This window comes from Tasmannia lanceolata, unplaced genomic scaffold (assembly GCF_043159265.1).
Source record: "Tasmannia lanceolata isolate RefF3 unplaced genomic scaffold, GAP_Taslan_0.1 ptg000020l, whole genome shotgun sequence".
Taxonomy (NCBI): Eukaryota; Viridiplantae; Streptophyta; class Magnoliopsida; order Canellales; family Winteraceae; genus Tasmannia; species Tasmannia lanceolata.
In genome coordinates this window covers 24,795,242-24,821,895 of record NW_027518697.1, presented here as the reverse complement: position 1 = coordinate 24,821,895, position 26,654 = coordinate 24,795,242, and the positions used below count along the sequence as shown (strand labels likewise).

General features: G+C 42.8%; 1 protein-coding gene across 2 annotated transcripts in view; it reads right to left on the bottom strand.

Moving 5' to 3' along the window:
- The window catches only part of LOC143854471 (uncharacterized), a 63,495-nt gene extending 40,061 nt beyond the window's left edge, over positions 1 to 23,434 (bottom strand). For both annotated transcript variants that reach the window (XM_077364465.1, XM_077364466.1), the window contains exon 1: positions 23,024 to 23,434. In XM_077364465.1, coding sequence (XP_077220580.1) covers positions 23,024 to 23,394 — 371 coding nt within the window. In that variant the 5' untranslated portion in view covers positions 23,395 to 23,434. The remainder of the gene's footprint in view (positions 1 to 23,023) is intronic.
- Positions 23,435 to 26,654: the final 3,220 nt, after the last annotated feature.

The following is a 26,654-nucleotide window of genomic DNA, read 5'->3' as shown; positions in this document are numbered from 1 at the left end:
CTTAAAATCAAGATTGTTGCAGGCTTTGGTTTTGGAAAAACCCATGTTTTCCCTTACTACCCTTTTGAGAAGAAACGGACTTCAGGGGGTTTGCCCCAACCCTCAGTGAAAATAAAGGGGGGCAAAGGATAATTTTCGTATTTTTGAAAGCTAGGAATTTTTATTTTTTTTTAGACTTTTTAGAGGGGCAATTCCACCCCCCCCCCCCCCATTGGTTCTATCCTTGCCCCCCTGTAGACGCCCATTTTTTGCCGCCCCCCTTAACTCAAAATTACACCTCCTTTCTTTTGTCTTCTTATTAGAGGGCATTTTTGCCATTTTGGGTAGTCTATCGGTAATTCTGTCATTGTAGTCATCCTAAGGGTATCAACTCTTGAGTAACGTAATTATTTTCTTGTAAGATTTGAGGAGAAAGGGTTGATTCATGGTATAATTAATTGTAACTTAACTCTTACGTTTATTTTTCAGAAAATATCTATGGATTTGAGGAGAAAGGATGCAAGTTGATGGCTGGATTGAGTTACTTTATTTCTATTAAACTTATTTATGACTGTGTTGTGTTGATGATTTGATTTGGATACGTTCTAAAGTTGATGGCTGATCTGGATAGATAAACCTTTTATTTAGGGAAGTGATATATCCGCCCCTTTTGATCACCAGGAACACCCCCTGTGAGTGTTTGTGGCAATTAGGGGCATTGAATTTTTCTGACATAAGTACAGCAGCCCCTCTTTAGTCATTGATACACTGACAGGGGGTGTTCCTGGTGATCAAAAGGGGCGGATATATCACTACCCTTTTATTTATAGATAAACTTATTTAACTACTTGATTTGGATGTGTATTAAGCTGAACCAAAAACAGGATAAACCATGAACCGAACCAAACCGAACAGGTCAAAATCAGTTCGGTTATACCCCCCATCGGTTCGGTTACGGTTTGGATTTTTTCCAAACCGATGGGGATCAGTTTGGTTTAAAAAACCTCCCTAAACCGAACCGTGTGCAACCCTAAGTTGAAGACATTCTTAAATTAAATCTATTAAAAGAAACACAATAATTTTAGTAAGCAAACCCAACAATTGTAATTACAAGTCAAAAGGCAAGGCAATGCAATAAATTAACCCTAAACCTATTATTGGACTTCAATTTAAGGCCCTGTTCATTTGGGATTGTCCCAACTCCGAACCGAATGTGAGCCCCAAACAGATTATTGGACTCTAAATTAAACATAATTTTGACTCCAATAATCAGTTTTTGGCTCTCACGCAGTTGTCACTGCCAGTGTCACAATCTCAAATGAACAAGGCCTAAATGTAATTTTGAGCCCAAATGTGAGCCCCAAAGTCCCAAACAAATTATTGGACTCAAAATTAAACATAATTTTGACTCCAATAATCAGTTTTGGGCTCTCACCCGATTGTCACAATTTCAAATGAGAGAGAGAGAGAGTCGTAGAGAGAGAGAGGGTCGGAGAAAGACAGAGAGTCGTAGAGAGAGAGAGTTACCTGAGAGAGTCGTCGCCGTGAGAAAGGAGAGAGAGTCGTAGAGAGAGGGAACAAGAAAACCCTAAAAGTCGACTTTTAGTTTTTTATTTTTTATTTTTGTTTATTTCAACACCCCCACCCCCCCACCCCCCCACGCCCCACCGCCTTTTTATTCGGGACAACCCCCTTTTTCTGTGTTTTTTCAACACCCCCAAATACGAACCGAGTGCACACCCCAAGCGCACCCAATACGCACCCGAGCCCACAAAAGGGTTTTTTTGTTTATGTTTGGGTGCGTACCGCGCACCCGCACCCGATACTGGTGCATGGGCTTCCGGAGAGTACCCATGCTTCCTTGACACCATACTATGATAGACCCAATCCTAACTACACATGAACAACACCAATATAAAACAAGTTGAACTACACTGTCTCTTAACATTACCCCTCAAGCCGGTGCATAGATATCACCCATGCCCACCTTGAAACAAATAATACCAAATTAACTACAACCAAGTGCCTTCATAACTATTTATGACAAGTGATCTGATCTATAGACCTCACATGGAGTAAAATAACAATGTACATCGATGTGCTTAGCTCACTCGTGGAATACTGGATTCCTACCAACTTATGTAGTTGTCTGGTTATCATAGTGGCGGCATTGACTTGCCAAGCACAAAACCTATTTCTTTGGCAATTCTTCAACCACATCGATTCACATTCATTGTGTGGCATTGCACTAAATGAGCAACCCAAATGTTCCTTTTTCAGAAATTGTAAAATAATAAGTACATCATCATTACGATGGACCCAATCCTAACTACACATGAACAACATAAATGAAACCAATATAAGACTATTTGAACCAAGGGAGCAGGAAACGCCCTTAGGAATGGGGAATCGTGTTTCCCCGTAATGTGTTTACGAAATGGAAGAGGAGAGGATTCCCCAAAAATGGGGAAGAACGTACCCGAAGCGTGGGAATCATGTTTCCAAAATTGGGGAATCGAGTTTCCACAAATGGGGAATCGTGGTTTTATTTGCTGGGTCGGTACAGGGAACTAGGCATTTACATGTAAAGTCATGGTGGGTACATGGAACTAGGTATTTACATGTAATTCATTTAAGTAAATGTCCATCTACTTAAGATTTACAGGTAAATAGGAGAATACCCACCATTTGGATTTATTAAAAATAGTTTCAAGACCAAATTCTAAAGGGATAAAAATTCTACTTTCCAGTTCTAGTACAAAATCCGACCCTTCGGTCATTTTGGGAGGATCAAAATCTTAACTTCCAAAAGATTGGGTATTTTGCCAATTTTAAAAATTCATAAAATCTTTCATGTCCAAACATTATTAAATCCCAAAAGTCCGGTAAAAAATCTCATAATTTTTTTTTTGAAAAAAAAAATCTCATAATTTGGTCTCTAAAATTTTTTCATTTAGTTAGGCACCTGTCAATACAGACATTTCGGCTGACAATTATTTTTCTTTAAATAAATGTTGGATCTTTACAACCATAAATATTTGGTTCATTTTCTTTTTTGAATGATCTAAATATTTTTATGTATTAAATATTTGGTTCATATAATTGTTTCTTATTTTTTTCGTAATTTTTTATTTTTTGGATTTTTTTAAAAATTTTAACTACCTTAATGTTTCCCGCTTAACACCTTCCCGCTTTCGCCTCCCACACTGGCAAACTTGATTTGAACTACACTATCTCTTAACACTCCCCCTCAAGCCGGTGCATAGATATCATCCATGCCCACCTTGAAACAAATAATACCAAATTGCCTACAACCAAGTGCCTTCCTAAGTCCTAACTATATCTGCCAACTAATCTATAGACCTCACATGGAGTAAAATTGCAAACTATGTCATGTGCTTAGCTCTCTTAACACTCTGCTTGATGCCACTGACAATGATGACGTGAATCTGATTAAGCCACCTCACAAGTACAATGTAGTGAAAGAAAGTAGTCATCTTGTCCTCTTTACATGAACCATTTAAATCTAGATACCTTCTTGACCTCTTCTTTAAGCCCTTTCCTTTGATCCTAACTCATGTCGAAAGATCTATATGTTCCTCTTTTTTATCAATATCAAAACTCCCTTCCAAAATTTGACTTTTCTTGTCCACAACAGAAGATATTGGTAGGAGAAGAACCCAACCCAGTATTGTTAAAAAAAAGGAGGAAGCAGGACCAGATCGAGTTGATATGGATCAACCCCTTCTTACGCCAAAGCATTCCTGTGTCCATTTTTTTTATTTTATGCTTAACAGGATTTACTTTGACAACCTATATAGGTCCATGAAACCATCCCCAAGAAGAGTTCCACTATACCTTTTCTAAAGCCTTTGGTTCCTCTAAACACTTTGGTGGTACCCATTGTTGCAACTTCAAATATAGCCATACTGGACATTGATCTACTTCTTTTTTCTTTTCTTTTTTGGAATGGTATACTAGACATTAATCTAATATCAACTTTTGACAAGTTGTTTGGAATATCAAGAAAGTGAGCAACCCAACCCAAGTAAAAACCTAAGGGAGACATAACCTAGTCCTCTTGATTGTTGGACCAAGTGACTTGATCCAGTACTAGCTCTGGGAGAGCATTCCAGAATATATCTAAAAATGATCAATCTAACCCTAGCATTAGAAACCCATCTAGGTAATAAGTCCTCTTGATTGCTGGGCTTTGTAAATTGAGGACACCTCCCCCTCTGTATCTAATAGTTGGTGCCTTCCAACAAATTCAAAAACATACACTCATATTACAAGTTATTCTCAAGCTTCCTCCCTTTTCGTGCCATCAAGGGCAGTAAAAGTGTCCAGCCATGCATCAAAAGATTCACCCATGGATCTACACTCAACCCGTCAACCAATGGTTTTAAACATCGAACGTAAAGTTTATGTACCCTTTGTGCATCTTCAGGTTGAGACACACTTGGGGGCAGAATATGGAAGTTATTCATATAGGTTGCTAGTTTTAGTCTGCCAAGCACAAGGGATGGCTTGTTATCCGGCATAAGCTAGTCTATTCGTGTGGATGTTTCGGCAAGGTGCCACAACAACTCTGACAGGGAGATATTTCATGTTTTTGAACACCAGGATAGCTGTGTAGAACTATAAAAGGTTTCGACCCCAAGTTTGTGCACTTCTATAATCTCATTATTGCATGGGAAAGGGAATAAACATAAAGGGCATGTTTGTTACACTGATAACAATTCGGGGGTTAAATTCGCTCCCAAATCCTGCTCACCACCGAATCCCACTTACCCTCAAATGGGAGTGCGTCTCACTGCAGCTATCATGCATAAAAGGAGTGGATAAGCGGAAAAATTGGGTTGAGTGAAATCCATATTCCAGCTCTACTTGCCCACACAAACAGTCGATGAGTAGCGAATCTAGGAATGAGCTTCATTCTATGGCCCCAGAGGAATTGTCTAGGTATGGAGGACCTGAGTGGGGGCCTTCCTAGGAATGGAACTAGATGGGACCCATCCCGGTATGGGATAGGTTTAAAGGGCCTTGCCTAACGCCTTCCATTAGAAATGGAGCTTTTGGTGTACTGCTTAGGTACTTAACATTTGGGGCATGTTTGGCTACCTTTTTTTTTTTCATGATAAACTAGTGTCTCCAAGTGGCAAGAGAGGGGTAGGGTGGGTGAAGCGGGTACAAATCAGGAAACAAAAAACCAGAAAACTAATGTCTCCAAGGGGCGAGAAGTGGCTAAAAATCAGGAAACAAAAAACTCTACTCAAAATAGGATCGACTTTTTCCCGATTTTTAGTCACATTTCACCATCATCTCAATCGTGCCCTCTCAAATCTCTCTCCTTCTCCCACCAGCCCTACCCGTCTCTCACCATTTGGAGACACTAATTTAACATGAAAAATAATTCCTAGCCGCGAAACATGGCCTTGGTATCAGAGCAACCACCAGGTCCCATGTTCAAGTCACGGAAGGGGCGACCACGTCAAAGTATAGTTGTCAAGTAGTGGGTCGCTGTGGCTATGGAAAGGGCTACCTGGAAAAAAGACCAGAGTGAAAGCCGTCACAAAGTAAGAGTGGCCCATCGAGGACGGTTGATGCAGATATTAGGATTTATTTCCGCATTATTTAGCTTCTAGTGTTTTTATTTCCATGTTATTAGTTTCTAGGATTTTAACATTATTTTTAGGAATTCTTATTTTAGTAGGTTTCTATCTTTTAGGTTGTTTATTTGCATATATATATAGGCCTCTTTACAGCTTATTTTGAAACTTTGGATGATTTATTGAATTGATATTTCTCCCCTCTAAAGATTTCTATTCTTCCCTCTCTTCTCTTCTCATCTTCTTCTTCTACTTCTCTTCTCCTATTCTTCCCTCTCTTCTTCTTCTTCTTCCCCTATTCTCTTCTTCTTCTTCCCGTATTCTTCTTCTATTCTTCTCTTATTTTCTCATCTATTCTCTTCTTCTCCTCTATTCCCCCCTTTCCTCAAATTTTCTTGACGGTGCTGCATCAATTTGGTATCAAAGCGAAGGATCCAAGCCTCCGAAGCGAATCACCATTAACTCTTAATTTTCAGCCTAAAAGGTATTTTTCCTTCTTCTCTTAATCCCAACCCGTAATTCATCCATGTTGAGAGAAAGAATTAGAGAAGAAAAGTGAGCTAGAGAGATGATCTCCCCCTCACTAATATATTTATTAATAATGGAGAAGCATAATTACATCTATGCCCTCAGGCTTATTACATATATCCAACTATATCCAACACTCCCCCTCAAGCTGGAATTTAGATACTGTACATTCCTAGCTTGCTACAAATATCATTCAACTTTGACTTAGGCAAGGGTTTCGTAAATATGTCAGCTAACTGGTCCACAGATCGAGTAAAAGAAACCTGTATCTCTCCTTTATTAATTTTCTGACGAATAAAGTGGCAATCCACCTCTATATGCTTGGTTCTCTCATGGAAAACAGGATTGGTGGCTATGTAAATTGCAGCTTTATTATCACAATAAAGCTGCGCTGAAGAAGAACAAGGAAAACCAATCTCCGCCATGAGGGAACGTAACCAAAGGAGCTCCCCACTAGTATAGGACATAGCTCAATATTCTGCCTCAGCACTTGACTTCGAAACAACTTCTTGCTTTTTACTTTTCCAACACACCAGATTGCCCCCAACAAATGTACAGTAGCCAGTGGTTGATCTCCTATCTGTTGGAGATCCTGCCCAATCTGCATCACAATAGCCTTCTATTCTGACATGTCCATTTTTCTTGAATAATAGTCCTTTCCCTGGTGCTCCTTTCAAATAATGGAGAATCTGAACTACTGTCGCCCGGTGAGAAGTACGAGGAGCACTCGTGAACTGACTGACTACTCCAACTGCATAGGAGATATCTGGACGAGTAACTGTAAGATATATGAGCTTGCAAACTAGTCGTCTATATCTGCCAGGGTCTTCCAACAGATCTCCTTCCTCTGGAATAAGTTTCACACTAGGATCCATAGGCAGAGATATAGACTTTACTCTAAGATTTCATGTTTCTTCTAGTAGGTCTAACACATACTTTCTCTGTGATAGAGATATTCCTTGAGAAGAATAGGCCACCTCTATCCCTAGAAAGTATCTAAGTCGACCTAAATCTTTTGTAGCAAACTCTGTCTGTAAGAAACTCTTCAACCTTTGAATTCCTCCTGAGTTGTTTCCTGTAATAATGATGTCATCAACATACACAATCAGAAGGATGCATCCTGCAGAGGATTTATGACTGAATACTGAATGGTCTATTGCACACTGTCTAAGACCAAAGCGAATAACGGCCTCACTAAAGCGACCAAACCATGCTCTTGGAGATTGTTTCAAGCTATATAAGGATTTCTTAAGGGGACAAACAGAGGACATCTCCCCCTGAGCAGCATACACTGGCAGCTGCTCCAAGTAAACCTCCTCCTGTAGATCGCCATGCAGAAAGGCATTCTTCACATCAAGTTGATGCAGAGGCCAACCATGATTAGCTGCCATGGATAAAATGACACGAACTGAAGGAATCTTGGCTACAGGGGAGAAAGTCTCATCATAGTCAACCCCAAAGGTCTGAGTGTACCCCTTAGCAACCAAACGAGCTTTTCAACCGTTCAACCTTGCCATCAGGTAAATACTTAATGGAGAAGACCCAACGACAACCAACTGGTCGAGTCCCAGCTGGAAGAGAAACAAGTTCCCATGTTTGGTTGGATCGAAGTGCCCCCATTTCCAGATCCATAGCAGCTCGCCAGCCAGGATGTTCAAGAGCCTCCTGTAATGATTCGGGTAACTCGACAGAGGACAAGGAAGAAACAAAGGCTTGAAAAGAAGGCGTTAGTCGATCATAAGAAACAAACTGAGAAATAGGATGGGCTGTAGAATGAGACCGAGTACGATAAGCAATGGGAGAATCAGAAGTAATAGCAGATGATGGTAAAGAAGATACCTCAGTAGGCATGAGTGGGACCTCGACTGTAGCAGACGATGGAGGATGAGAAAGAGGTGGAGGCCTCGTCAGCTGCACCCATCGCTGATATTCTTTTGTAACGGGTGCACGAACCACTGGAACTGAAGAAGAGGGTGCCGGTTCTGAGTATGGCGCAGGCTGGAGTCGTACCTGGACAGGGTCAGCAAGCGAAGGAAGAAACAAGGGTACCTCATCTGGGATGGAACTAGGAGCAGGAGGAGTCGAAGGCCCAAAAAAAGGTTCTGATTCAAAGAATGTTACGTCGGCGGAGACAAACATCATCGTAAACGAGGACTATAACAGCGATAACCTTTCTGAGTCCTAGAATAACCCAGAAAGACACAACGCTCTGACCGAGGATCAAGTATGTCCCTACTAGGTCCAAGAAGGTGAACGAAACAGACACACCCAAAGACGCGAGGGAGGAGAGGAAACGGCTCATGTTGAGGATACAACAGACGAAAAGGAGAGGAACCACGAAGGACAGAAGATGGGAGACAATTTACAAGAAAACATGACATCAACACGGCCTCTCCCCAAAAAGATTTAGGGACTCGCATTTGAAACAAGAGCGTGCAAGTAACTTCAAGTAGGTATCTCAATTTTCTTTCGGCGACACCATTTTGTTGCGACGTGTAGGCACATGAAGATTGATAAATAATTCCATGACCTGTAAGATAATCCTCAAAACCATGTGTAGAAGAGAAATATTCGCGAGCATTATCAGTACAGAGACATTTGATATTGCAATTAAACTAGTTATTTATTTCAACATGAAATTTCTGAAAAGCACTGAAGACCTAGGAGCGGTCTTTCAACAAATAGATCCATGTCATACGTGAATAATCATCAATAAAAACAACGAAATACCTAAAACCATTATTGGACGCGACCCTAGAGGGCCCCCATACATCAGAATGAACTAAACTAAAAGGACTATCGACACGACTGAGGACTCGGGAAGGAAAGGACACCCGGTGATGCTTCCCAAGTTCACACGACTCGCACTGGAATGAAAAAATAGAAGATGGAACATAAGACGACTGCTGAAGGCGCTGAAGGGACAGATGACCAAGACGATAGTGCCACTGAAAGGCATCGACGGATGTATGCAGGACTGGAGGAGAACGACTGCAGTCAAGGTGGTAGAGACCATCCACCTCACGACCCGATCCAATCGTCTTGCCAGTCGAAAGATTCTGAAAAATACAATACGATGGATAAAATGAGATGGAGCACTGAAGATTTTTCGTTAATTGGCTAACAGACAATAAGCTAAAAGGAGATTTTGGAACACATAAAACAGATGATAAAGAAATATTAGGTGAAGGACAAATTGTGCCAATACCAGTGACGGGAGAAGTGGACCCATCAGCAAGAGTAATGGTCTGAGTTTCTGTCGGAATGGAATGAAAAGAAGCAAGCTGAGAAGAGTTACCACTAATGTGATTGGAGGCTCCCGAGTCAATAATCCAGGACCCGGAGCTAGAAAGTAAGGTCGTGGGTGAGCTACCTGGCTGAGCAAACCCAGCAGTATGATGGGAGGCATTCTGTCTGAACCGCTGCAGCTCCTCATAATCTGATCTCGTGAATGTGAAAGGTTCATCAGCAGAAATAGAGACAGGCAAAGAGGTCACACTGTCAGACGAACCGGGCACAGTGAGATGAGCTGACCGGCCTATGCAAAGCTCTGTATCTAGTGTGTAGCATGTCTCAATCTGGTGGCCATCCCTATAACAATGAGTACAATAAGGACGACAACGGCCAGCACCAACACCGCCACGGCCACGAGCCCGAGTAGAGTAGCCACCTCCTCTAGGTGGTCGAGACCCACCAGAACTGTCAGAAGAAACTAGAGCTGCACTCTCGGACGGAAGGCTGGGAGATGGATCATCAAGACACTGTTGTGCTCGTAAATAAGTCTCCCGTAAGGAGGGAATAGTACCCGAGCCATGAACCTGCTGACGGAAGGAAGCAAACTCAAGGCCTAAGCTCTCAAGATAGTGAACAACCCGGATCTGCTTACGCTAGCGGCGAAGAACATTGATATAAGACGTGAGGGGTAAGTAGATGTCAAGCTGCTGACATAAGGACAGAAACTGGCCATAATGTGTCTCTAGGGACAGATCACCACGACGAAGACGCATCCACTCAGAGTAAGTAGAGCAAATACATCAGAGATTCTTAACCCCAGAGTAAGTGTCAGCGGTATGATCCCAAATCTCCTTCGCAGTGGGAAGGAGAATCATCGTGGATGAAATGGCAGGCGTCATGCTCTGCCATAGAAGACTACGAATCAAGGCATCTTCCATTTCCCAATAGGTGAAGGACGGGTCAGTACGTGGAGGGGGGTCCTGACGAAGAAAACTGACCTTACCTCTACCAAGGAGATAGGTCTCAATTGCAACTTTCCAGGGAAGGTAGTTAGTTCCATCAAACTTGGCCATATTCAACTGTGGGTATGAACCCTCCACAGGTGTCAAGGAAGGGGGAGACGATGAAGAAGGAACCGACGGTGTGGTAGAAGCATGAGTCTCAGTGGTCATGCCAAGAGATGGATCAACGATGACAGGAGGATCCATCAAGACAACAAAGATCAAGAAACAAAGAAACCACAACCAAGGGCTCCAACGGGGAGACGTAGAGAAGAGGAAGAAGAACTAACTAATCCACCAGGAAGGTCATAGAAAAAGCGCACAAGAAAGGACCAAGTACATAGAGAGACCCATATAGAGACTAGGAAGATGCCGAAGACGGAGTAAGAAGAGAGAAATCTAACACATCAAAGAAAGAGGGAAAGAAATAAGGCTTTTAACAAAGAAATCCAAACACGGCTTGGGTTTTCAGGGGAGCGAGTGGGTTTCAGGGGTGGCAAAACGCGGACTATTTGGGTTTTCAGGGGGCGCGAGTGGGTTTCAAGGGAGGTAAAACGCAGATTGTTTGGGTTTTCAGGGAGGGCGCGAGTGGGTTTGAGGGGGCCCAAAAATATGAAATATGTTTTGGACATGGGGAAGGTTTAGGACTTGGGAGAGATGAAGATTAGAATGAGGAAGGGGTTAGGGAGAGATAAAGAGGAGGATGAGGAAAGGGGTTAGGGTTAGGGTTAGGGTTGAGGAATGGAGAAGATGGAGGCTAAGGGGTTTCCCTAGGGATCAAAAACCCTAGGGCTCTGATACCATGTTGAGAGAAAGAATTAGAGAAGAAAAGTGAGTTAGAGAGATGATCTCCCCCTCACTAATATATTTATTAATAATGGAGAAGCATAATTACATTTATGCCCTCAGGCTTATTACATATATCCAACTATATCCAACAATCCCAAACAGCCCCCATCAGCCTAAAAGCACACTTAAAACCATAACTAAACCCATCTCATCTTTGCATCCCATCTTTCCCTCAACCACAACCTATCAATTTCAGCCCCCCAAATACTCCATTCTCAGCCTTGTTATTAGTCGAACCTACCTTCCAAAATTTCCCACAAACCCTTATTCTCCATCTCAACAGCACCACCACCTATATAACCCATCTTTCCCTTCTAATCTCAGCCCTTAGCATCCGTAAACCCTATTTTGCAGCCACCATACCACTTCCCAAAACAGTCCATTAGTTACACGATTCTTCTAATCTAAACCTCCAGTTTGCTATTGTTTCCGGCACCCATCTACATCGTGCATTGCAAGGAAACTCAGACTCAGACGAGTGTTGTGTACCCAAGAAAGAAAGAAGCCAAATTGTAATCTTTACTTTGGGTAACTTGCAGCACAAGTAAGGTGACCTGTAGTCACAGGTTACCAACCAAAAAGTCAAGTGTCTTTACTTACGACTTTTAACCATCCACTTGCTTTTTTTTGTGCTTCAAGTGACCTCTCAGTCACGTGATTGAATCTCAGAGACCAACCCAAAATAAACTAAAAAGCTTGTACAAAAAGTAACTTGCACAGTACATTGCATTCAAGAAAGGCAAGTACAAGTCACTTTTAGCAAGTTACCACAAATATCAGTCAAAATTAAAAAAAGAAGAAGAAAGAGTCACATCACTGTGACTAAAGTTGATTAGTCACTTTTAGAAAGACAACTTTCCAAGCCTCCTTTTTCCCTAGGCCGCCCCTCCTTTATGTTTTGACTTTTGTTTTCTGTAACTCGTTCTTTAATTCACACCCCAATTTTCCTTTAGTGCAACCCCACCTTCTTTAAGTGATATTCACCGCCCCTTCTTTCCCCGTGGCCACCCCCTTCTTTTAGGAAAGAGCAATTTGCCCCCTCCTCTTTTATCTTTAGGCACACCCCCAAAAAAAATCAGAAAATCAGAAAAAAAATAAACATAAATAGCTTTTTTTCTTCTCTCTCTACACTTTCTCTTTCCTCTCTCCATTAGTTTTTCTCTCTCCTTGGTTGGGCTATTTATGCTCAAAATTGGCCCTCGACCTCAATACGAAAGTTGTTCGTGACAACTTTTAGAGCGCATCTAGCCTATTTACAGCAACGGACAGCAGTCTTCAGCACAATTTCAGGAGTAATCTCAACCGTCGCTTACGTGCCATCATCCGATCAACACCTTTCCGCCATCCGATTTGAGATCCGAGACAGGCGTTGTATTCCTTTCGACCTGACAAACAGATCAGACAATTGATTTCAGTTTTTGACGCCGATCCCAATGGCTCCACCATATGTTCCATATTTTCAAGGTTACGACGATCACTATTTCCAAGACCACACTCCTTATAGTTATTATGAGACTGTATGTCTATGGTGGATCAATGCTCTGGATGCATATCATGAGTACTACGGTTATGATCACCGAGCTACCATCTACTGAGCCAGAGAAATTGTACGACGACAAGCCGAGAGGTTATGGATAAGTCGAATCATGGACCGTCATCGCAGTTCTTTTTTCCGTCGATGGGAGGATGTCCGTGATGAGTTTATGGGTTATTTATGCAATAAGGGCATATCGATATGAAAGACAATTGATGCGTGAAGCTGCTTAACGAGAAGAAGCAGCTCGACGTGAACAAGAAGTCGCAGCCCACAGTGAGAGAAAAGTTGCAGCCCGTCGTGCGAGAAGCTAAAATTGAAGCTGAGAATTTACAGCGTCGCATGCGTGAGTCAGATTTGCAGAGCCGCTCCACTACTTCATCTGTCTTACCCGTTGCTGATATTCTTACAGGTCCAGATGCTAGTATTGATGAGATCATTGATGTTGAGCCTTTGATTCCATCAGATTCAGATTCTAAGATGGACGATCCAGAGTTAAAGACTCAGTTGATTGTTGATATCGACATCGTTGCGCATGATGCTTCTGAGACTTCCCCAGCACTAGTTGCCAAGCATCTAGAGAGACAGCTTGCCACTTCCACAGTCGAGGCAGATATTGTGATCGAGCCATGTGAGGTTGTTCCATTGACAAAGTTGACCGAGCACCGTAATGATTCAGCGACGAGTGCCTTGCTTGATGAGCCATTACTTGAGATGGATGTTCGAGAGCATATTGTTGAGGATTGCACTATTTTTGAGCCGGCTGAGCAGATTGTCGAGATTTGTGCTGACACAAAGACGCTTGTTACGCAGATTGATCAGGAGGATTGCCCTTCTGATATCACTATGCCGGATACGATTCTAGCAGATAACTTTGTTGTTGATTCCATTGCACCTGATGTGATACCAATAGATGATGCCCTTATTGAGACTAGTTATGGATTGGTACTGCCCATTGCTGTTATGCCGATCCCACCGATCCAGGAGGAGTACGTTGCCATTTTCCCCGCTACACTACTTGTCAGGAGAGGTTTGCGCATTTAGGGTTCTACATGGGCGATTTCTTCCCTCTCACTCCGTCGGCATTTCAGACACTTCTCACCGTTGTTACAAGCATTACACATCAAGAGTGACGCCGAAAGATTGCGACTCATGCTGCTTGAGTGGATCATCTACGTATTTGATCTAGGGCGAGTTCTTTTCAAGCGGGGGAGAATGATGCAGATATTAGAATTTATTTCCGCATTATTTAGCTTCTAGTATTTTTATTTTTATGTTATTAGTTTCTAGGATTTTAATGTTATTTTTAGGAATTCTTATTTTAGTAGGTTTCTATCTTTTAGGTTGTTTATTTGCCTATATATAGGCCTCTTTACAGCTTTATTTGAAACTTTGGATGATTTATTGAAGTAATATCTCTCCCCTCTAAAGATTTCTATTCTTCCCTTTGTTCTCCTCTTCTCATCTTCTTCTTCTACTTCTCTTCTCCTATTCTTCCCTCTCTTCTTCTTCTTCTTCCCCTATTCTTCTTCTATTCTTCTCTTATTTTCTCATCTATTCTTCTCTTATTTTCTCATCTATTCTCTTCTTCTCCTCTTTTCACCCCCTTTCCTAAAATTTTCTTCACGGTGCTGCATCAACGGCGCTTTGACAGAAGCAGAAGCATAATAGAATGTTATGGTTCTTAGTCAGGGCCTGCCTAAGTATGAGACTACGTGGGACCAAGCCTGGTATGCGACAGGTTTAAAGGGCTTAGCCTAAAGCATTCCATCAGCTCCCAAGCTTATGGCGTAATTTGTTTTTGGTAGGTAAGCAGGGATCGAACTTCCGACCGTTGAGGAACAAATGAGCTGGATGCTCAATCCCTCTTTTGGCGTATTTGTAAGTGTTGGGGGTAAAATCGATATACCCGTTACCGACCCTCAGACCAAACCTTAACACGCAACCTGGTCAACATAAACTCGTACAAGGAACTATCGACACCTACTCACGAGAAGGCGCCACAACGTTTCCCCTTGGACCAGCACCGACCCTCAAGAGAAGCGAGATAAGATCACAGGAATCTCGTCATTAAGCGATCAATATGGGCAACCGTTACGCATAAGGCTCTTCATTCAAATTCAAAACATCCCGCCAAGGCCACTTTCCACGATCTCTGCCCATAATTCTAGGAAATCATATCTCCGCGATCTTATCCTCCACCCATCCGCCCCACGTAGGCTAAATCAAAGGCCTGATTTGCGCCATGGACATCATAGGCCTCCCCTCCTATAAAAAGGTACCCCCACGCTCAAAGGGGATCATCTTCCTCTACGCCAAAAACGCTCTCTTTCTCTCTTAGTATTTTGCTTAGATACTGTTGACGCCGATTTCTGACTTGAGCTTCAGAGGGTGCCCCCGGAGTTCCCCTCCGGGGGCCCTTCTAACGTTTTCTGTGAGCACAGGCACACACAGATCAGAGCCCTACCGACCCGAACAGCCAGATCCATCTACAACGCTCATCCGATTCTCAGGTACGAATTTTGGCGTCATCAGATTGGCGTCATCCATGGGACTCGAAATAAATAATAAAAAAAAAATCTAAGCATGACACTAATTCCAAAGAAGGGCATGCTGGGGGCAAGAGATCGAACACCTCTCTTGGATCTCCATCCGGAAAAGCATTGGGGGGCAAGACGTGAAACCCGCACGACAAATCTACACCGTGATGGAGCAATCTCGTTGTCGATTTTACGCTGTGCCGAAAACCTCTCCCAAATCGCTCATCGTCAAAGCCAAGAGCCAGTCGGAATCCTACGACTCGGATGATAAGATTTAAGATTGGATCCATCACCCGCGAAGAGCGTAAGGATTTGTTCAAAGATATTTGGGGAAACCAGGTTCCATCTTTCCTTCCCTCTATATATTCTTTATCAATGGTATATATTTCTAATAAAGGAATAACATAAGAGGAGATCAACTCGCCGGAACCCAGGGAGTAGTTTCCGTGGCAATTTCCGGCCACCGGTGCCTTTCCGGAAGGAGACCGAACCCCAGACTTCATCGGCCGAAGGCGCAACATCCTTGAATGGAATGTCGTGCACCCGAGGTGAGTGCTTGTTTGGAAGCCACCCTGTTTTTCCGTCGTCCAGAAGAAGAGGACAACTTTGTGACTGAAATCACCTTTCAATAACCACGGCACCCCCTTTCGTTGATACTTGCACCCCCTTTTTATAGATCAAAAAGTTATTTGCTGGCATGTGTTAAAATTTAAAAGAATATCTTTGTGGGCCATTTGGTTCAAGATGTGCTTTTGATAAAACCACATAGACTCTTCATATACTGCTAAAGCACTCGTTGTCTTATCTTGTCTCCATGCATTTGGAGGAGACAAGAGCTCATATTGGCAGAGAGTAAAAAAGAAAAAAAAAAGTAATTAACTCTCTGCCAATAATAGCAAGGGTTGAGGAGAGATTTTAGGGATATGGCATTGTGATTTTAGAGATATAGTAGGAAAATTAAATGTAAAGAAGGGTTTGATTAGCTAAAATTAAAGGAGCCATTATTCAAGGATGATATTAGGAAATCCTTTTTTTTTTTTAAACTAGAAATCTAGTGGCTAATTTGTAGGGATATAAATGACCAGGCTGGATTTCCTAAATATTAGCCAATTTTGCAAAGCATGCTGCATAGCTCTATTCTATTAAGAGCTTGGACGTACAAGATCTTTTCCAAAATCTCCATAACTATAAACGATTAAGGTAGCATTGGATATGTAAGAGTCCATAATAAAAGGCCCGCTTGAAATTAGCTTAGTTGTTGCCATTTGCATATGCAACGGTCATGCATATTTATATTTTATTCAACTGTTAAACAGTAGGATGAAAGTTGCTTTTCATAAAATTCCAAATGTGATATGAGTTGTCCCTCGTAAATAAAGCAAAGAAGCGAGAATGAGAAAAAGAGAAAAGCAAGAGGACGACCATGTGGAATTTTAGCAAAAAATGCCTAGGGGCTTCAATTTGCAAGAGTGTATGTATAAGAGATTACATGTTTAGAGAACCATTCTCATTACAATATTCACATTATTCCCCATGGATCAACGTCCGCAGGCATGCCTACGATTGCGCCAATGCCCACTAACATGCTCCGCCAAAGACGATCTAAAAAGAATAACGTGGTGGGGAAGATCATCAACTTCAACTGTGGCATCACTAGTATCTCTACCGATCCTTCTCAACGCCACTCTCTTTTCACATTCAACATGAAGGGGTCCAATCAGAACATCAAAGCTATACTAAGGCCAAGCTTAAAAGTTCCAAAGATGAGCTACAAAGCTCTAAGCCGAGCTTCGCCGCTTAGATCTGGCCTAGCCAAGGGTTACGTCCAAACTCGAGCTTCACCTCGAGATTCTTATAAAGAACCACCGACCCTCGCCAAGGATCTCCTTCAAAACCGAGCTTTTCCAACAAGATCCGACCAATGTCCTCTCTGGAAATCGAACTTCGCCTACAAGCTCTATACCAACCCTCACCAAGGATCTCCTTCAAGGTCGAGCTTCAAAGTTCCGCCAAGGAAAAGTTGAAAAGCTCTAGACGATACCTCGCCAAGGATCTCCTTCAAGGCTGAGCTTTCCCAGCAAGATCCGACCAATGTCCTCTCCGGAAATCGAGCTTCGCCGACAAGCTCTATACCGACCCTCACCAAGGATCTCCTTCAAGGCCGAGCTTCAAAGCTCCGCCAAGGACAAGTTGAAAAGCTCTAGACCGAACCTCGCCAACGATCTCCTTCAAGGCCGAGTTTTCCCAACAAGATCCGACCAATGTCCTCTCCGGAAATCGAGCTTCGCCGACAAGCTCTATACTGACCCTCACCAAGGATCTCCTTCAGGGTCGAGCTTCAAAGCTCCGCCAAGGACAATTTGAAAACCTCTAGACCGACTCTCGCCAAGGATTTCCTTCAAAGACTAACTTCCCTTACATGGTCCGACAGAGCCAATATTCTCCCCTAAAATCGAGCTTCGCCGATATGATCCAGCCGAGCTAAAGGAAATCCCTTCCGAGGTTGAAGCTTCACCCATCAAAAGCAGCAAAATTATTCAGGACAGCGGTATCATTTTCCTTTTTATTCCGTTTAACTTTCCTTTTTTGCAGGAAATTATTATTTACACCCCCACTCTCATTCTAAAAGAAACACTCTTCTTTTATTAAAAGCTTGGGGGTTAGTTTGGATGTTAGGCTTAATCCATTTGAAGTGTGTTTTTTGTGTGAAAGATTTTTCAGCTTGCAGATCTGGAAAACGATATCTCCATCTATTAGGATTCCACCCAGCATAATAAAGAAGCTACGCCGATAAACTCCGCCGTTGAGCAAAAAAGCATCGGGCAATTATCTCCAAGGGTGGATCGACCATAAACCCAAGGGACGCCTTGAGGTAGACGGTCACCAACCCTCATCATCGTTGACCATCTCCGTACCTCGGACGACCCGAGTAAGGGCGGATCGACCATACACCCAAGAGGTAAAAGGTCACCGACCCCATCTCCAACGTTTCTCCGGGTATCTACAAGGGCGGATCGACCATACACCCAACGGGTAAACGGTCACCGACCCCATCCCCAATGTTTCTCCGAGTATCTACAAGGGCAGATCGACCAGACACCCAACGGGTAAACGGTCACCGACCCCATCCCCAATGTTTCTCCGGGTATCTACAAGGGCGGATCGACCATACACCCAACGGGTAAACGGTCAACTACCCCATCTCCAATGTTTCTCCGGGTATCACCAAGGGCGGTTCGATCATAAACCCAAGAGGTAGAAGGTCACCGACCCTAGTTAACCTCTTAAGGTTGACGCCCATCGGACAAGCTCTTAGCATCTCCAGTGTTTACTCGCCAAATTATAAACCTCTAGATCGAACGAACCGGTAGTTAACTTTATATAAAGAAGTTAACGCCCACTGGATGGGCCCCAGGGCCATCCGAATAAAAGGGTTCCCTGAGATGATATGTGCGTGACCGGGTCTGATCCCCCGGAAATCACCACAAAACATCATGGGTAAAAGTCTCGTTCTGAGTCAAGGCGAGTAGGTCTGTTACTTCCGAGCAGATCACTCGAGAGAACAACGACCGACGTGCCGAAGAACTAAAGGTGAGACCAAAAATCAATGCCCCTTGACGCTCGGTAAAGGGTCTACCTACACAAATTCTCCGGCAAAAGGTGAGACCAAAAACCGACGCCCCTTGAGGCTCGGTAAAGGGTCTACCTACACCAAATTCTCCGACAAAAGGAGAGACCAAAAACCGACGCCCCTTGAGGCTCGGTAAAGGGTCTACCTACACCAAATTCTCATGCAAAAGGTGAGACCAAAAACCGACGCCCCTTGAGGCTCAGTAAAGGGTCTACCTACACCAAATTCTTCGGCAAAAGGTAAGACAAAAAACCAACGCCACTTGAGGCTCGGTAAAGGGTCTACCTACACAAATTCTCCGGCAAAAGGTGAGACAAAAAATCGACGCCCCTTGAGGCTCGGTAAAAGGTCTACCTATACCAAATTCTCCCGCAAAAGGAGAGACCAAAAACCGACATCCCTTGAGGCTCGGTAAAGGGTCTACCTACATCAAATTCTCCGGCAAAAGGTGGGACAAAAAACCGACGCCCCTTGAGGCTCGGTAAAGGGTCTACCTACACCAAATTCTCCGGCAAAAGGTGGGACCAAAAACCAACGCCCCTTGAGGCTCGGTAAAGGGTCTACTTGCACCAAATTCTTTGGCAAAAGGTGAGACCAAAAACCGACGCCCCTTGAGGCTCGGTAAAGGGTCTACCCACACCAATTTCTCCAACGTAAGGTACACTCTAAAACCGACGCCCTACGAGGCTCGGTAGAGTGTCTACCATCGCCGAATTTCTCCAACGTAAGGTACACTCTAAAACTGACGCCCTACGAGGCTCGGTAGAGTGTCTACCATCGCCAAATTTTTCCAACGTAAGGTACGCTCTAAAACCGATGCCCTACGAGGCTCGGTAGAGTGTCTGCCATCGCCGAATTTCTCCAACGAAAGGTACGCTCTAAAACCGACGCCCTACGAGGTTCGGTAGAGTGTCTACCATCGCCGAATTTTTCCAACGTAAGATACACTCTAAAACCGACGCCCTACAAGGCTCGGTAGAGTGTCTGCCATCGCCGAATTTCTCCAACGAAAGGTACGCTCTAAAACCGACGCCCCGAGAGGCTCGGTAGAGTGTCTACCTTATCCAAATTCTCCAACGTTAGGTACACTCGAAAATCGACGCCCTGAGAGGCTCGGTAGAGTGTCTACCTTCTCCAAATTCTCCAACGTTAGGTCCACTCGAAATCCGACGCCCCGAGAGGATCGGTAGAGTGTCTACCGTCTCCAAATTCTCCAACGTTAGGTGCACTCGGAATCCGACGCCCCGAGAGGATCGGTAGAGTGTCTACCTTCTCCAAATTCTTCAACAAAAGGTACACCCAAAAAAAAAAAAAAAATCCGTAGCCCTGAGTGGGCTCGATAGAGCGTCTACCTTCTCCATCATCGATGGCCCCTCCTCAAAGCCATCCAACCTCCAAAGGTCGAAGGAGACAACTTGGACTCCAACAAAGGATCTCCGCCAGGCTTCTCATAGCTCGGATACACCAAGGATAGACTCCATAACTTCAGTAAGCTCGACCGAGCATCTAAAAGAACCTTATGAAAGGTCGGTACCGAAAGATCTTAAAAGATCTCCAAAGCCTGGAGCTACTTCCTCGACCCGAAAACGGCTCAAGGAAGTGTGAACGATACGACGCTTTAAATTTATTTCAAGTTTCCACCAAGGACGCCTCAACTCCATTATCACCAAGCAGTTAATAGCAAGTAGGTCAGTACCGGGCTACCTCTCAAAAGCTTAACTACTTCCTTAACTCGCATAACGGGACAAGCAAGGAAGTAGGGGGCAGTATGTTGGGGGTAAAATCGGTATACCCGGCACCGACCCTCAGACCAAACCTTAACACATAACCGGGTCAACATAAACTCGTACAAGGAACTATCGACACCTACTCGCGAGAAGGCGCCACAATGTTTTCCCTCGGACCGGCACCAACCCTCAAGAGAAGCCAGATAAGATCGTGTGAATCCCGTCATTAAGTGATCAATCCGGGCAACCGTTACGCATAAGGCGCTTCATTCAAATTCAAAACATCCCGCCAAGGCCACTTTCCACGATCTCCGCCCATAATTCTAGGAAATCATATCTCCACGATCTTATCCACCATCCATCACGCCCCATGTGGGCTAAATCAAAGGCCTGATTGGAGCCATGGACATCATGAGCCTCCCCTCCTATAAAAAGGTACCCCCACGCTCCAAGGGGATCATCTTCCTCTACCCTCAAAACACTCTCTTTCTCTCTTAGTATTTTGCTTAGATATTGTTGACGCCGATTTCTGACTTGAGCGTCGGAGGGTGCCCCTGGAGTTCTCCCTCCGAGGGCCCCTCTAACGTTGTTTTCTGTGAGCGCAGGCACACACAGATCGGAGCCCTACCAACCCGAACAGCTGAATCTGTCTACAACGCTCATCTGATTCTCAGGTACGAATTTTGGCGTCATCAGTTAGGTACCTAACACTGACTGCCCTCGCGAATGATTCGAGAAATGAGGGAAAAACACAAAACCATAAGGCCATGTTTGGATTGCAGGAAAAACATTTTTGATGGAAAAGTTTCCTTGAGAATTTTTTTCTTTCTACAATTTAGATGTAGTTAATGTTAGAGAATAAAATCAGATCTCTCAAGATCTTAGATTGATTAGGCATAGTTTAGGCATACTGATTTGAATAGGTAATTAGATTAGATTATGTTTATCTCTTTCCGTTCTTATCAGTATCTCTTTCTATGTTTATCCCATGAGTGTTCTATATAAACACTCTTTGGGCTCTTTGTAATGTATCCAAGAATTAGTGAAATCCTAAATTTATCATGGTATCAGAGCCACCGATCTTGGAGTGACCACAAGACAAATAGCTGCTCTCTCGGGCGGACGGCCGATCTAGCCGTCCGCCCGGCCACCATTGCTCCCACATTCTCTTTCTCAAATTAACACCACTAGTAGTGCCTTCCTTACCAGCTTCATTAGTTTCAATCTCCTTGCATCCTTAGCATTCTTGCTCAATCTCCTTGCATTCTTTTCCCATCTAATTTTCAAGACTTTCTTGGTTGCCTTCAATAACCCCTTATCTTCTTGAATGCGCCCCTCTCTTCATCTTGTACAAATTACACAGTCTCCTTATTTTGCTGTCAACACCTTTACAAAAAAAGAAAAAAAAAAAGGAATTTGCATTTTCAAAACACATATTTGATATTTGCACACTTTTTCCCAATGTCCAATTTTTAGTCAATAATTGTTGCCACCATTCCTAGTCGCTATTTGTCGCTTTCCCTTCTATTTCTTTTCTCTCTTCTTTATATTTTTGTCTTTCGCCTATTTCGGTTGAGGTACCTCTTTGTGGTGCGTGCCTGAAATAGGAGCTCTACTCAGTTGAGGGGCTTCTCTCCTTGAGGTTCGTGCCTGAGAGAGCAATTTCTCTCTTTCATAAGGATCGGTATCTCAAGCTGACCTGTGAAGTCTGCCCATTGAGGCTTTCTTTTGCCCATAGAGGCCATTTCTTGCTCATTCCGGCATTTGTCCATTGTGACTCATTTCTTGCCCATTCTGGCTTCGTCCATTGTGACCCATTTTCAGAAGGTTCGATATTCTAATCGGCCTAATGACTCGCCCATTCAGGCTTGATTTCAATCAAGTTCATTGAAGCCTTTGGCGGCTCACCTTTTTAATGCGACACATTCTTCAACAACAGGCTGCCAACATCCATCATCTTCAACAATATTGGCAACATACATCAAGCAGATATCAATCGTGACAACTTGCAACAAAATTGGCAAAATTTTTACATTTCTTGGGGGATATTCATTGTAATCAAACGTATATCTATTTTCAATCCATATACGTTTGAGGGGGCATGTTAGAGAATAAAATCAGATCTCTCAAGATCTTAGATTGATTAGGCATAGTTTAGGCATACTGATTTGAATAGGTAATTAGATTAGATTATGTTCATCTCTTTCCTTTCTTATCGGTATCTCTTTCTATGTTTATCCCATGAGTGTTCTATATAAACACTCTTTGGGCTCTTTGTAATGTATCCAAGAATTAGTGAAATCCTAAATTTATCACATAATTAGAGGGATATCATCATAAACTGAAGGTTTCTCTAAATAAAAATTGAATAGGGATGGTTGAACGTACCAGATACGATGAGGGCCTTGGGAGGACCAGGGTTCCATACAAATCGTGCAAGACGCAGAGTCAGAGTCCGTCACATCGACGGTAGTAGCGATTGCGTTCCCTACAGAATCATCATTATCTTCTCCTCCTCTTCCCTCCTCTTCTTCTTCTTGTTCTGAATTAGGTGAAATCCCACCAGAAGACCATTCTTCTCCTCCATCATCATCAGTATCTTCATCCACATCTTGGACTAGAGGGGGATGTGCAAAACCAGGACGACGATCCAGTCGAGCCCTTACTGCTATAGGAAGGCGGTCCAACAGCTCTTCGTATTCTTCTTCGTAGTCGTCATCATTCAGAAGAATATGCCAAGGGTTACTACCGCTAGCCATTGGAGAAACAAAGATGAGGGGAGAGAGTTTCAAAAGCAATGGTGGGAGGGAACCCTTTCTTCTATACGGACTGTGGAGTATAGGGTTCTAATATTGGCACTACTATTTTTTAATAATCGCACAAACTCATCTTGTCTTCTGTTCTTTAATTGACTCGCTTTTTGGGAACCGTAATAATAAGCTTTGACAGTTGTTTAAATAATAAACGACAAGATGATTTGGTGTAATTACCAAAACAGTGTAGTGCCAATATCAGTATTTTAGTGTAACGTTTTTGGGCTGCGTTTGGAATTCTCGGATAGGGAACTTATCAATACATTGTAGTGTCAATATTAGTATTCTAAGAATAACGTTTTTCGGGCTGCGTTTGGACTGCCTGGATAAGGAACTTATCAAAACATTGTAGTGCCAGCATCAGTATTCTAAGTATAAGGTTTTTGGGCTGCCTTTGGACTGCTCGGATAGGGAACCCCTCCGCATCATATTCACATTCCTATTCCGATTCTCCCTTGAGCGGAATAGGAAAAGAAACTAAAAATAATATTGTTAGAGATCCGTAATGGATTTCACAGATGGGATGTTGCATGTGAGAGGAGCCACACTGGCTCACTTTTCAGCAGATTTTGTCTTCATTCATGATGTGGCTGCTCTCACATGCAACATGCCATCTGCAGTATGCCTTCTGCTATGGATGCTTGCAAATCCCATATTTTTAATTTAGAATTTTATAATGAAAATTTCATTTAGGTCGAATCAAAATATCCCTCATCTTGGGGCAGAAAACAGATTCTGGCATTTTACCCTTCTAATTCACCCTAGTGTCAGTTTTGCCGCCTTGATTCCTTACTCTTTTATTTAAACAAATGTCAGAATCGTGTGGAATTAGAATGAGATCCCGATTCCCACTCCTGATTCCTACAATCCGAACACAGCCTTAGAACTGTCAATCTAGATGACAAGGGCTGGAGAGAGGAATTTGAGAGTGAGTAAGGAAGGCATGAAAAAGGGTCGCAAACCGGGGGAATATCTAAGTAGCCTATTTTTTTCCTTATTTTTTAGGACTTCTCATGCACCTCTCACTCCTCTCAAGTCTCCTTTTCTATTTACACCCATTTTTTAACTTGACATAATTCACGCGCGAGAGCGGCGAGACCGACCCAATCGGCAGGTGCTTGGATGTTAGAGTCAAAGGATTTGCATGCCAGCTGTCATTTTCCAGAAGATACAGGCTGCAATTTCATGAAACAAGGGAACATGTGAGAATTGGAAGCGGAAGTGGGAGGTTATTACAAGTTCCCTCTCTCAAGGATCAAGGAATGTGAGAAGAATGTGAGACAATGGTGAGCCGTTACGGGCGAAAGGCTGTAAAAAGGAGCGACTGCCTCAGAAGGAGGGGACTCAAAACCAAACATAAAAAAATGTCTTGGCATTTATCAATTATCCTTTACTTGTCCTGTACTGGCATTTACTTTCGTAGTTTTAGCTTGTCCTCTTGAACTAAAGACATGACATGTTAAGAACCCGATCCAGTTCGCAACGGATTTGATCTTCTCTAAGGGAAGATCAGCCTCTTGACCCGCTTCGAGGGAAGGGTCGGTCCCCCTTTGTGCTCAAATACACACTTTTCTTGAATAAAGTTTCTAATGCCGTTTTCTTCTCATTCATTACGTTAAATACAAATTACATAAATCGTTCAACACCACAAAACTAGGACAAGTCTCTCATCTAATATAGAATCCTACCCTATTAAGACTCCACAGACTAATGAAATAAAAGACAAATAAAACTGATAATTCTAATCTAACTAATAGATAGAAAGATAATCCTATTCATAATCCTACCAATGGCTAAAATCTAGATAATTTATTCAGGCCAAGTGAAACCCATGTACGCACTTAACATGACATAATGGATTCACCTTCTCCAGGGGGCATTCCTCTTTAATTCCTTACCCCTCGCACTATGTCTATTTGTGTCATTTTGTTAGCGAGTTACTCGGATATCTATCGATAATGAGAGTCATTTGTACTATACGTGAATCAATGGCGTCGTCTGCGCTCAATGCGCATCAGCATTTACCACAAGTTGTTCACATTATGTGTGTCGACATTATAATTTGGTATCACGCCATTCTACAGAAGTCCTTTCTGTCGAGAAAGGCATTAGAGACCAAGGAAGAAGTGGCATTCGCCTTTTCTTCCCAATCGCCTAAAATCCAATCCCAGAGGATGCAAATTCGGTCATCGACACCCTCGAATTGATTTTTGAATTGTTCATTACAATTGGCATGCCCACACATCACCACAGACCACAGAACCACTCGCACGGATCGACCACGCCGATGGCTTTCAACTGAAACACTTTCTCACAAACTGGCGTCACAAATATTCCATGGATTTTTTTTATGTTTGCCAAGCATGCCCTTGGGGGTAGGTTTGACTGCTATGAAAAAAAATCATAGAACCCTTGAGAACCTGGTGTGAGAAAGGGGCACGCAAAAGAAAGACTTTAGGAGATGGTGACTGAGGAGAGCATGAGATGTGCATTAAAAACAAAGGAAAAAAAACCTAATCTAAAGAGCGTGTATAGTAGGGGGCTTAGCCAATGCCTGCAACTGTCTTGTCTACGTGGCACCCATAACTTGAGTGCATTGCTTGTCCTGCCCTTGCATAAGCTGCACATGTTTTTCCACACCACCTCCATGTTAGAATATGTCAGATCTCACTGTCAGATTGGGTCGAAATACCACCGTTGGATCATCACAGTGGTAGATTAAGCAAGTTGGTTAAAGGGTAACCTTGCTAGATTAGGCACCTAGATTAAACTAGTAACTAGGTTAGATTAGAATATTCTACTCTTATCTCTTCCCGTGTTTACCATGATCTTCTTTCTATATTCATCATGTAAGTGCTCTATATAAGGGCAATGGATTCTACTTGTAATTCATCCAAGAATAAGTAGAAAATCAGAATTTTACACTCCAGAGCCACAGTATAGTGTTTTCACCTCTCTCTCTCTCTCTCTCTCTCTCTCTCTCTCTCACTAGGATTTTTTTTCTTGTGTACTTCTTTACTAGTTCATTTTCTTCTATTCAATTTTTATTGAAATTGAAATGTACTTGCTGATTTTGCTTCTTTCTTGGTTAACATTACAAACAATTGAGATTGGTTTCTATTTGAAACCCAAATGCATTAATTTTTCTACCTTCCTATTTTATTTTGGTTCAAATTTCTCGAGATCGAGATGGGTTTTTATCAGCC